At 46.1% G+C, this 12,904-nt stretch overlaps 1 protein-coding gene across 3 annotated transcripts in view; it reads right to left on the reverse strand.

The window, feature by feature from the left end:
- STX18 (syntaxin 18) overlaps positions 1-12,904 on the reverse strand; it is a 122,036-nt gene that overhangs the window by 52,687 nt on the left and 56,445 nt on the right. For 2 of the 3 annotated variants that reach the window (XM_024741819.1, XM_024741818.1), the window contains exon 2: positions 123-190. Coding sequence is in view for 1 of the 3 variants with exons in the window: in XM_024741818.1 (XP_024597586.1) it covers positions 123-190 (68 nt within the window). In the remaining 2 variants the exon portion in view is untranslated. Of the gene's footprint in view, positions 1-122; positions 191-5,352; positions 5,395-12,904 lie in introns of those variants that run through there. The other variant, XM_024741820.1, reaches the window with a different exon arrangement.

The following is a 12,904-nucleotide window of genomic DNA, read 5'->3' on the forward strand; positions in this document are numbered from 1 at the left end:
TGCCAAACTGACCTTCCCCATTACAACCCTAAGTTAGTAAAAAGTGAGGACAAAAAGCTCAAAAGGAATGTAGGTATGGAAAAGAACAGTCACTAAAATCATGGTAAGAAATAAACACTTACCTATAAGCATTAATATAATCTTTCCTGTGTTCGAGAAGAAAGTCTCTCAGTTTGCCAATGTGTGAAATCTATAATGAAAAGAAAGCAAACGATTTATATGGATAAATATGTTACGCTCATATGCAACAAATTTTAAATTAGTAGAGAATGGAATGCAGGTAGTAAAAAGATTTTGAAGCTACAAACTGGATATCTCTGGTTTTAGACTCCTGTATAATCACTGACTTGTTGGGTGGCTTTGGGAAAGTCACCCACATTCCTGGGTCTTGGTCTCCTACCGAGGGTTCCTTCTTCCTGTAATTGTTGTGATCTGTGACATGACGAAGAGATGATCTCTAAGGAACTTCGAGATTCAATGAGATAGTACATGTCTAGTAACTACACAGAATGTGCTCAATAAAGGCCAATTCCCTTCCTTATGTGTCTTATATCCAAAATTTTATAGACAAATATTCCTTCTTCCAAGTGTTCTAGGGGATGGATTCTAAGGCTGGAGCTATCAAGTGTATAAATAGGGCCCATGCAGAGCAGCAGAATTAAAGAAAAGATGCAGGAGCAACAATTTATCCCTACAAAGCAAGTCTCCATTTTCCCTACTTCCACGGATGAACAAAACAGACACAAAAGTACAGAGGACGGAACTTGTGATGGCTCATTTCTAGTACTAAAGCATGTGTCAGGTAATGTGTGTGGAATGAGGGATTAAGAAACAAATAAAATAAAAAGAGGTAGGAAGAAACCTAGGATCATGGTCAACATGGACAAAAGTGTTTCCAGAAGGAGAGAATGATTAACTAAGTTGGTGGCCTGCTCTCTCCTTTGACCACAGCTCACACTAGTTTCCTCCTAATGTCCTTTGTACTTATTCCAAACATACGTAGCCCCATCCTTGAAGGATGTGCTGAACTTTCATCTTTTTCATGAAAGTTTTTCTGTCAAGGCCAACTCAGGCTAATTTTCGCTTTGCTCTGAACTTAAAAGCACTTCTGCATCCCACCCACTGGGCACTCAGCTACACACAGCCACGTCCTCTGGCTTCACTTTTGCATGCACGCCTCTTTCTTGGGGGTTAGGAACTACGCAAGGAGGGGCTGCACAGCTTCCCGCATGGCTCTAAGCACAACATGAAGCCCAGAAGGTGTCAGTCAGTATTTGTGGAATGAGTAAATGTTTAAATGCAAAAATAGTATTTACCACTAAAGAAACATTCAGCATTTGTCTGGAGACAGGTCAGTAAGGGTTCAGTTAAATTTCTCACAGAGTCTAGACTAAAAGCAAATATGGTTCAGAAAAGCACCCTTAGGCATCTATAAGAACATGAATCGAAGAAAAACTGAACTATGGCCACAATATTCATTTATTTACCAGATTACAAACAACAACTGAGACAGCCAGAGTCTGTCCAGCATCCCTGGCTCCGTGAGGAACTTCCCCACACACGACCTTGTTCTTTCCCAGCAGCCCATTGTGGGCACTGACGTCACCACACTCATTAACCAGGTTGGGAAAGTGAATCTTGCAGAAGCTAAGTGACTCGTCCCCAGTCACATGGTTAGTGCCTGGTGGGGCTCAGAGGCAAGCCTGGGACTCTGAGTTCAAACTTGTCCCGTCTTCCACCACTAAGCCACAGCTGCCTTCCTCACACTCTTACTCCTATTTTCCACTGACGCTGCATTTTAAAATCTGACTTTTAAGATTGTTGAGAAAAAAATTTAAGAGATGTGCAAACAAGGTATTTACTGTACCACATACAAGATTTAATCAAGTTAAGTTTAATACATTTCAGTGGTTTCCATTCCCTCCCCCAACCCCTGCCTGCAAGGGGCCAGGTAAGCAGTGTGAGGGGGTAAAGCAAGAGGAATGGAAGGTGCGGTGCATTGGGCAGGGATGAATTCTGGTTTTAAAACACACTGCAGCCAAAGGAAGCATCTCTGCCGGCCGACTTGCCAAAGGGCAACTAATTGTCATCTCTGGGCCTAACCAATGGGATTGAGTCCAAACCCCAAATGCAGCACTCAAGGCCCTTCACAATTCAGCTCCAAAAGTCCTGAGTGGCCTCAGTCCTGCCGCGCTCCCCACAGACCACAAAGACCACAATGACTCATTACCGACTGGTTTCTCTTCACCAGAGTGCAAGCTCCTAGAGGTTAAAGGGTCCTCTCTCTTTCCCCAGAACCTGTCAGGCACAGTTCCTGGTGCAAAGCAGAGCCTCAGAAACTTTTACTAAATGTTGAATAGATAATGGGTACTGAATAATCCCCAAAGGATTATACCTACTGTGGTAGTCAGGGTAATGCCATTACCTCCACCCAAAGATGTCCAAGTCCTAACCCCTGGAACCTGTGACTATATTATGTTACATGACAAAGGGGAATTATCATGACAGATGGAATTACAGTGCTCATCAGTTGACCTTAAAATAGGGAGAATACCCTGGATTAATACTGGAGTATCCAGGTAGGTAGGCCCCTATGTAATCACAGGGTCCTTAAATGGAGAACAGGGAGGCAGAAGAGAGAGTCAAAGCGATGCAACGGGAGAAGAGCTCAATCCAACATTGCTGGCTCTCAAGATGGAGGAAGGGAGCCAGAGGATGAAGGCAACATCTGGAAGCTTGAAAAGGCAAAGTAATGGATTCTCCCCTAGCATCTCCAGAAAAGAACAGAGCTCTGCCAGCACCCTGATTTCAGTCTAGGGAGTCCCATTTTAGACTTCTGACCTACAGAACTAGAAGATAGTAAGTTTTTGTCGTTTTGAGCCACTAAACTTGTGGTAATTTGTTACAGCAGCAATAAGAAACTAGTACACTTTGTCTCAGTTTGGGGTGCTATAACGAAATACCACAGGCTGGGTGACTTTAACAACAAACACTTATTTCTCACAGTTCTGGAGGCTGGAAAGTCCTGGTCAAGGTGCCAGCATATCTGGTGCCTGGTGAGGGCCCTCTTCGTGATTTGTAGAGAGTTGCCTCCTTGCCGAATCCTCACATGGTGGTCTCGTGTCTCTTCCTCTAAGGGTACCGATCCCATTCACGAGGGCTCCACCCTCATGACCTAATTAGGTCCCATGACCAAATTAGGTCACCACTAAATACCATCCCATTGGGTAGTAGGGCTTCAACATATGAATTTTGGGGTGACACAAACATTCAGTCATAGCATACCTGTTTAAAGCCTTATCCAAAACAGTTTTTAAAAAAAAAAAAAAAAAAGGAGTCATAGTTTTCAATGAAAAGTTTGAACAGGCCCAAAGGAATCTACTACGTAGGCTAGACCCAGCAGCACCCCCCAGCTTTAGCTAATTTCAGTCCACCAGGGTAGAATGGTGCAAGGGGATAAGTGCCAGGAACAAGAAGGCCCCGCAGGCATCTCAGAAAACATGCTTACAAGAAGTTTCCCTTAAAGTACAACAAACGTGATCCCAATTTCTTATGACGTGATACCTGAGATTCGCTTCAAAATAATATGGAGGTGGGGAGGAGCACAGGAAAGAGGATCAGTCCTGAGCTGACAGCTGAAGATGGGCACGTGCACACAGGCGGGCTCCTTACACTCTCGGCCTACTTTAGTATATACTTGACATGTTTTCTTAACAAAACATGATTTTTTAAAAAATCTCCCATTTTGCACTCTCGTTTAACATGTTTGGTGATTGTGAAGTACAGATTTTCTGCTGCCAAACTAGTAATAACCCACATTTGAACCAACACCTCAACCCCACGCAAAATCTCTAGCTATTTTATTTCTAAGTACTTGCAAGCCTTGCTTAAAGTTCCATTTAAGAGGATCAATGCCATTTAAAAAAAAAACCACCAACAACAAAACCTGCATTGAGAGTTTACTACATGCCAGGCTCTGTTCCAAGATCTCCCCACACATTAGCTCATCAAATTCTCCCAGCTACACAAGATGGGTAACATCATCGCACCTATTTTACAGATGAGGAAACTAAGTCAGAGACAGGGTAAGTAATGTGCTCAGGAACACGTGGGGTGAAGCCTGAATGGAACCCAGCATTCTAAGTATCAGGCTTGAGTTCTTAATGCCCAGATTTCAGCACAGATTCTTGGCAGGTGGCAAGTGCAGTTTCCCAGTATAGTAATCACAACGAGGGATGACTGGGAACCGAGAAAGACATCCAGCGAGCAACAGCAAGCTGTTTTGTCTTGTATCTGTGTTCAACAGTGCACTACACACCTGATGTTACCCAGGAGTGACATACCAGGCATGTGTGTGCCAGAAGTGCGTGAACTGCTCACTAAGTGCCGTCATCGGCTCCCCTATAACAATCAGATGAGTTAGATGTTACCCCCATTCTCGTTTGATAAACATGGAAACTGAGGCCCACGTGAGGTCGGTCACAGGATAATAAGGGGAAGAAGTGGCATGGATCACGGGTCTGTATGACTCAAAGGCTAAGTTATTTATTCTACATTATATGGTCAAAAGACTAATGAACTATTACTATTTAGCTTATTTAAGTTTGAGGCTTTTCTTCACAGAAATATAAACTGGGTTTCATGTGACAGCAGTTGTATATATTGATTCGTAAAATGTTTTCAACTACAGTGGATACAGAAAGATCTGCAAGAAAGGTTTTTTGAATGTTTCCACGTAGAGCGCTCGTTTTATAAGTCACTCAAAGTAGGAACGTGCCCATATCCAAAGTGCCTGTTTTTACCACTGAAGTCTCCTCCTCCAAGCTCGGCTGTTATTCCTTGTGTTTGTGACACGGGAGGCCTGGAATTCGCAAGTACCACAGGGATGCTGGGAGGAAGGCCCACAGCTGTGAGCAAGGAACCAGGATGGTCAGAAAGACTGGCGGTGCAATGGCGACCCGATCACCCTGAGTATCAATCATCAAACTGCCTCAAAACACAGTTTAAACAAGTAATGAAGGCAACTTCCAGGACTGGGTCTCTTCCCCGTGTCTGAGTTCCTCTACCTCCTCGCCTAGTGCGGGGCGGGGTATGAGCAGAGGAGCAGACTCCGGGCAAAAGACTGTGGGGTTTGGGTGGAGCAGGGCAGACAAGAGAGAAACGGGTACGGAATCCAGGGAGTTGGTTGAGCTTCTTGGTTCTAATCTCTGCTCAATCTCCACCACTTACTCTGAAGGGGACCTTGATTCCCCCCCACCCCCTTCAGGCTTCGCATGGAGGGACCCCAGCTGGACAAACTTCCTCTTCTGTCTCCCAACGCTTCACTCACGCGTCTGAGGGACGAGGACTTACTGGGGTAGGGTTTGGAGACAGCAGTGAGCACACTCGGCAACAGGCAGCAGAGAGGGTCTGTTCTGGCCAGCGCTCCACCCATATTTGGCCACAAATCTAAAGCCAGGTTCTCCGTTTGGCTTTTTCACCTTCTGACTCCTGTATTTCTTTCAGGTAGTTCCAAAATTGTGCTGGGAAAAAAGAGGTGCTTTTAATAAACTCCCTAAACGCTTAACTTTGCCAACTGAAATTTTGAGCAAGTTGCTTAATCTCCCTGAGCTTCACTACAAAGGGAGGGCAGTAAAAATGATTCTTTAAAAATAGAAATAGCACGAGTTAATAGCTAACTTTTATCGAGCACATGCTGTGCGGCCGGCATCAGTCTGAACACTGTGCGTCAATTAGCTCATTTACTTCTCCTAATAACCCTGTGGGATAGGTTCCACTATAATCCCACTTTACAGATAAGAAGACACTGAAGTAACACATTTCATATAAATGGTTCAAAATAAACAGGGGACTCTGACTCCCAAACCAAGTACCTGTGTGCTTTCAGCCTCTGCAAGTCTGCCCATGAAGACAAACCTACTGTCCCACCCGAGCGCAGTGGGTCTCTGAGGGCTGCCCTCACCACAGTGCACACAGAACGTTTTAAGATCAAAAGTACCCAGTGCTGAGATGCCTTGTTCAGGTCAAATGCAATGTCAACAGCTATGGGTCAGCGCAAAGCCAAGAGCCACACTCCAGGGTCAGCCAGGATCTGGCTTCTCCACAAAGCTGATACTCAACTAAACAATTGTTTAAACTCCATTCTAAAATGAAAGGCATTCATGTGACTCATCCTTTCCTTTCTCTGAAGATAAATCAAGTTCACTTTTAAGTGACTGTATTCTAATAAGGCTAATTTCAAAAATCATCAAGACACTGAACTTCCCCACAAAACACATCTACCGTATAAGCAGACTGATTATAAAAAACAGTAGCAGTGGTCCCTATATTAGATGCATTTGACAGGGAAAAACAGATTCTCACATTACCTGTTGTTACACATAAAGCTTTTACTAGGAGAGACCAAACAAAGACATCCCAATATGTGCACTGCTGACATGGACTCAGCCCCAGGGACTCAACCCCATGGATGGGTTGCCCACAAGCATGTTGCTGAATGGGGGAAAAACCAAGGTTGCACACAGCATGTACTTAGGTAAATTATATGAAATACAGACCTGAAGCTGAACCCACAGAGAGAGAGAGGAATCTAAAAGACTGCTCATCAAAACACTGATGGTTGTCTGGGTGGTTAAGATTTGAAGACTTTGCTTTTTCCTAATACCTTTTCGTACCTTAAAATTTTTCTACACTTCGTATGTGTAATCTTTGCAACCGGACAAAAAATGTTTTTAAACAAAAAGGTAAATCTTGCCTAACTAAGAGTGTATACTGACTGACTCCCCAGGCCCCGCAGGGTCAAATCCAATTCCTTGAGCCTGGGACCCCCTAGTGTTCCTGGCCCTGCTGACTTCTCCGAGTTCAGAGCCCTCCCCCATCTCCCAATCCCGGTCTTCTGACTTACTCCTACTCTGCTCAGGGGATACACCTCCCGGAAGTCTTCTCTGCCATTTCCAGGCCAGGTTAAGGACCCCTCGCAAGCATCTCTTTTTCAGGGATGTCACCATCTTGTTTTGAAATGTTTTCATGTCTATCGGACATAATCTGCTCGGGCATATGCCTAGCCCAAAGCAGCTCTCCAAAAATGATTTAATGTTCCGAACTGAACTGACTTTCTATCCGCTTCAAGAATTACTAGCAGGGTAAAATAAACTCCAAACATAGTAAGTCTGCTATATACTTTACATTATCCACTAGATGGCAACACATGTATTATAGCAGGAGTAGTAACAGGAACTCTCAAAAATATCACAGTTTTTTCCCAAGGGCTTTAAAATTTTCTCTGGTTCTGTATTTTTGATCTAGAATCAAAGGATTATTAAAGGTTAATTGTGCTGTGCAGGCTGACGCTGAAATGACACTGTTTTGAAATAGACACGTGCACTTGGATGAGTCCAAGGTTTTAAAACACTGCACTCCTGGCAGTTTCAACACAAAGGCAGCTCTGGAGCATGGCTGCCATCTGCCGTCCCAGGCGGCGGGCCCAGCTTTGTTTATGTGTGTCATCCACAGCACAGACCTGCTAGCTGCTCCTTCGTGGGTGTTTTGTAAATTACCCAAAGCAAGATAAACTGTAAAACAAAAACCCTGCTACAAAACTGAGGGATTCTTCTCAAAGGACGACTGCATTTTCACTGCAGGGGGGTTCAAAGCAGCCACCAGTGTCCTCTGCAGATCACAGCAGTGGCCTGACTTGCAACTCCCCTAACTACTCTCCCCCCCCACAGGAATTCTGCTCTGGCGCTCATAACACTTCCAACAAAGACCTGATTGATTATGAAACACTAAGCACTGATTTGCATAATTTGCCTCCGCAAGAGACAGCCATTGTTAAAGATTAAAGAGACTCCGGTAAGGCCCTCTGGCTTATTGTAAAAAGTTCCCTGTAACACAAAATCGTTATTTTTTTCATTCAATCAGTGGACACAGCTTGCTGTCCAGTTTAGTAGGCAGCCAAAGGACAGTCAGAACAACCACTGTTGTACAAATGTTTGCCAGCTACTGATAAGCTAAAACGACTTTTCACAAGGATCATGTTCCCAAGTCTAATCTGGAGGCCCACTAACTAAATTCCAAATCCACCTCCCTTCAGTCATAATTGAAAAATGCATCAATACCAATTATAGCTAAAAGTTCAGAACCGTCACAGCTCTGGAGCGCGACGACTCTGCTGAAGTCACAGTGAGGGTTGTCTGAGTCCTGTCCCCATCCCTGTGCTAGAGAAGCTCCCAGTGACTGGTCACCCACAAAAGAGCCTGGCATGGCCACAGACATTCCTTCGGTGCTGGGGTCACAGCAGTGAGTGTGTTAAGGGATTACATGTATGAACTGTTCTTTTTCACTTCTTTCCTTTCAGCAATTGTTTAGTAATAAGCAAGGAGTCTGAGCCTCCTCCTATCACTTCCGCCCTAATTTCTACTGCACGAGGCCACCCTTCAGCGCATACAGGGCCCTGGAGGGGTGGCAGCCACTCTCGCAGTCCTTGCACAAGCCCCTCCTGAAGCACCATACTCCCTCGGCTTCCAGGACCCCACTGTCCCCAGGTTCTCTTCCTAAACCTCTGACAACTTTGCTTCACCTTCTTTCCTTGCCTCTTCCGCCTTTGCACACCTCAGAAACTTAATGAAGCTCAGCACTGACACATTCTTGCTAAACCCACCCCTTCCACCCATAGCTTAATTTACCATCTACAGAAAATGCCCACCCAGCCCCTGCCTCCCTCCTGTGTTCCAGGAGCGTATTCAACCGTCTACTGTGTGTCCCACTGCTGCCTCAAAAGCTACATGTCCCAAAGCCTTAGTCATCCAACCACTCACGCTTGATCCTCCTGACTTACTCTCAGCCCCTCCCTGTCCCCACAAAGAGAAACAGTCTCTCTCTCTCTCTCTCTCTCTCTCTCTCCCTCTCTCTCTCTCGATTCCCCAAGTTAGAAACTCTCAGGACATTTTGACTCTTCTCTCTTTTTCACCCCACAAAGTAAACTGGTCAGCCAGGCCTGTCCACACCACTGGCTGAAAATCTGCCAAAGGAATGGGCACCCACAAACCAGCTTCTCTGCCTGCTTTCCCACACCCACCCCAGAGCCCAGACCCTCAGAGCCCTTCCCTGATCCAGCCTCCTCTTTCCGCCTCTGCCCTTTGGCACTGCTGTTTTGCCTGGAACATCTTATTTCTCATCCACCAAGCACTCAAATGTGCTGGGCCCTAGGAGGTTTTAAAATATGGCATTCTGGGTTCACCTCCCACTTTCTCTGTATGATGCCTTCGGGAGGCATGCTGTAAGTGTCTGTTAGCTGAATGTTATAAATGTTCGCTGCATGTATATATGTTATACACATATACACGCATATATATGTGTGCATATATATCACATAAATGTTAGTTGAATATATAAAGTGCTCTACCCCATCAGTCTGGAAACCTCACTAGAAAAGAAGACACAGACATTCTTGATCTAAGGAAACTGTCATCAGTGGTTAAATAACCTGTTCTGGAATTTTGCTGAGAACCAGTGCCAACCTTACTGGTTTGTAGTTTCCAGAATTCAGCGTATGTTTTCTAATAGAGGAGAGAGAGAGAGAGAGAGAGAGAAATGTGTACTTGAAAGAGGAGAGAGAGTGATTCTTCTAGTTCCAGCCTTCTACGCCAGCTTCATAGATCCTGAGGAGCAGACGATAGGGAGGGTCACACGGAGGGGACAAGGACAATTAACAGGAGTTGCGATGAATTTAGTGGTCTAATTTCTGATATTAGCAACTAACCTTCAAGCAACCTGAAAGGTATTATTTTCTAATACTAAGCCCCTATCTCCTTTTAAGAAATTAAAAAAGTAAAATCTTAGCTTCTTAGTGCTAATGACATAATGAACGAACTCATGACAATTTTCATAACCTGAGTAGCACCATAGGGCTTAATGACCCATGAAGCTCAACGCAATTCCATTTTAAAACAGGTCTAGGACTCTTAACCTCGAGAAAAAGTAAAAGCATATCATGTTCTCAACCTCTTCCTCCTCAATCCTTCTGCCCCAGCTTTCTCTTTACATCTCATTGTCTTCAGGTTCACACTTGAATCTCGTTAAACATTTTAATTCCCATTCTACTGGCTCCCCAAACTGCATGGGTTTGGTATTGCTGGCACATACCCGCCACTTCCAAAGCTCGGTCCACTCCTGGCCTATCTGAACCTGCAATCTGCTAGCTGACATAGAGTATAACTCCAGGAAGTAACACCCTGCTCTGCTTGCATGCAGGGAGCCCCTGCTTCTTCCGGGCCATCCGCTCCACCACAGCTCACAGTTCTTTCTCACTCTGAATCGAGTTCAGCTATTGTGTGCCCCCCACGCAAGTCTTCTCTCTTCTGTAAGCTAAATGTTCTCAATCCCTTAAGGAATTCTTTATGTGAAATACACTTGTGGCTGCTGGTCTTACTTATTAGTCTCTGAATGCAGGAATTTATCGGCCTCAAAAGTCAAATGTGGTTCCGAGAATGGACTCAATACTCAGTGTCAACAGGAGGTGGAGAGGAGGCAGGACCATTACCTCCCTGTTCCAGCCTCTGTGCTTCTATTAATGCCGCCTAAGAGGATGTTCACCGTCAAGTCAGAGTCAAGCTGACTTAACATCAACTAAAATCACTTTTTCCATGAAGAACTATGTCTTCACTATATCCATATTTCCCCCTGGCTCCTTGTCATTTGCCATTCTGCCACTAAAGACATCTCTAAGTAAAAATTATCATTTTAAAAACTGGAATGAAAACAGGGCTGAAAAAGAAACATGGAGTTATAGACCCCTCCCGGTGGACAGTCAGATCAACGAACCACAGACACACTTGAAATCCAAATATTCAGTCCACTAAAAAAAAATGTTTCCTCCACAAAAATATCACGGCGAGATCTGCTAACCGCACTCTGAGATCAGATCTTCTCCTCACCTACAACCTGATCCAAAAGTGCACAATGAGGCTGGGGGGACAGAGCTCGTGCTTTGCAAATGCATGCTAGTTAATCATCATTACTTTCTTTTCTGTGTGCAAAAAAAACCCCACCTTCCTTTTATTTGTTCTCTTGACAAGCAGACTAAGACCCAGTATGGGGCAAACACATTAAGGAGGGAGATAATAAGGCAGAAGAGAGGAAGGGAGGAGGGAGGACAGACAGGGAGTTCCAACCCAGGGCTGACATGGCTTCACATCGCTTTTCAGACCCAATCCAAATCCTGTCTGGTCCGGAGGCTGTGTGCAGAGTGCGCACGCATCCTGCTCTCTGTCCACTCTGGGTAATGCAAAGCAAGAACTCCAGAGTCACACAGACCTGGGTTCAGATCCCAGCTCCGCCACTGACTAGTGATAGTGCCTTCTGCAACTTATTGATATTTAACTTCTTTGAGCTTTAACCTCTCACGTATAAACTGGAGACAGTAACTGAAGGTGACTACAAGCTGTCAGTGAAAATGTCGGTACCGTGTCTGGTACAAAGCAGGTGCTCAAGCATATTAGGGTTCCTTCCGCTGCCTCCTCGTTGCTGTCTGGGCCTTACCCACGAGGCCAGGTCTGCCTGGATGGGGGTGGGGGCTGCCCTGAGGCAGTGGATGGAAAGGGAGGTGGAGGGACCCAGGTCACGTGAAAGAGCTGTGACCTAGAAGGTCATACACAAAGTCGTAGCACTGAGGGGAACAGAGAGCTATGGAGTCAGGGGAAGGAAATAAACTGGATTTGGCACAAATACAGCACAAGTGGAGGACAGGAGGTGGTAACACCATTAGCTAACATTTATTGACTGCTTACTCCAGGCCAGGCACTATTCTAGAAGCTTTATGTATATTTAACTTATTTAACTCTCATGACAACCCTATGAGATAGGCACTGTTACTACCCCCATGGAAGAGAAGGAAGTTGAAGCCCAGAGAGGTTAACACGCTGCCCAAGGCCCCACAGCGAGTCCGCGACTTATCACAACTTGGCCCCAGAGGGTCTGGCTGCGGAGTCCAACTTTAACTGCCTCAGCGGCAACGGGTGGCCCCCACGGGTACCAAGGTCAGGCGCAAAGAGCAGAGGTAGGAGGGGCAGAGGCGCCCTGATGCAGGCTCAACGCCACAGCGGAAGGGCACCTGGAAAAGCCCTTCTTGAAAGCAGCTTGGGAACAACTGACGTGGGCAAGACCAGCTCCTGAAAAGAGCTGGCTGGATGACAGCTCTGCTGCCTGCTGTCCTTGAGCTGCTTCCACAGCGGAGCCGCCCCTCACCATCAGGCTAACTTCCAGGCACGAGGTGAAATGCGTGCACAGGACCCAGCCGGCGCTTACACAGGCTGCTCCGGATTCTGACTTACGCTCCTAGGTACGTCCAAGACAGCTCACTCCCCCAGAGCTGGAACGGTTGCCATTTCTTCAGTTGTGCATCAGAAGGAGTGGCTGGTTTGAGTTTTAAGAGCCACAGTGAGAGCAAAAATGCTTATTCTTACATGCTAGACTCACAGGCAGTGAGGCAAGGTACTCTTAACTGAAGAGGTCTTAGGCTAACAACCGAGGAAGGCACAGCAGCGCCCAAGCTCCATCCCACCCTCACCCGGGGCCCGCACATGTGGACTGGACAACAAGGGGCCCTGGCGAAGCACGCGGAGCAGCCGACCCCTGCTGGCTCAGTGTCTGTGAGGTGCGTCTCGAGGGTGCAGCTGGCTCCCCTTACCCCGTCCCCCCCTTCTCCGCATCTTCTCTGGGCTCACAAGGACTTCCTTTCTCTCAGCACAGGTGCTCTCCTCCCAGGCAGTCTCTGCATTTAGCGTCCCCTCTCTGAGGACCACCGCTCACACTGGCACTCCGCCGCTAGCCCGCCGCATCCACCCTGCTCTCACACCGTGCTTCGAGCAGGAGGTATGGTGGGCGGCCAGCTCCAAGCAGGGAGAGG

This window comes from Neophocaena asiaeorientalis, unplaced genomic scaffold (genome assembly GCF_003031525.2).
Source record: "Neophocaena asiaeorientalis asiaeorientalis breed wild unplaced genomic scaffold, Neophocaena_asiaeorientalis_V1.1 scaffold218, whole genome shotgun sequence".
NCBI classification, from domain to species: domain Eukaryota; kingdom Metazoa; phylum Chordata; class Mammalia; order Artiodactyla; family Phocoenidae; genus Neophocaena; species Neophocaena asiaeorientalis.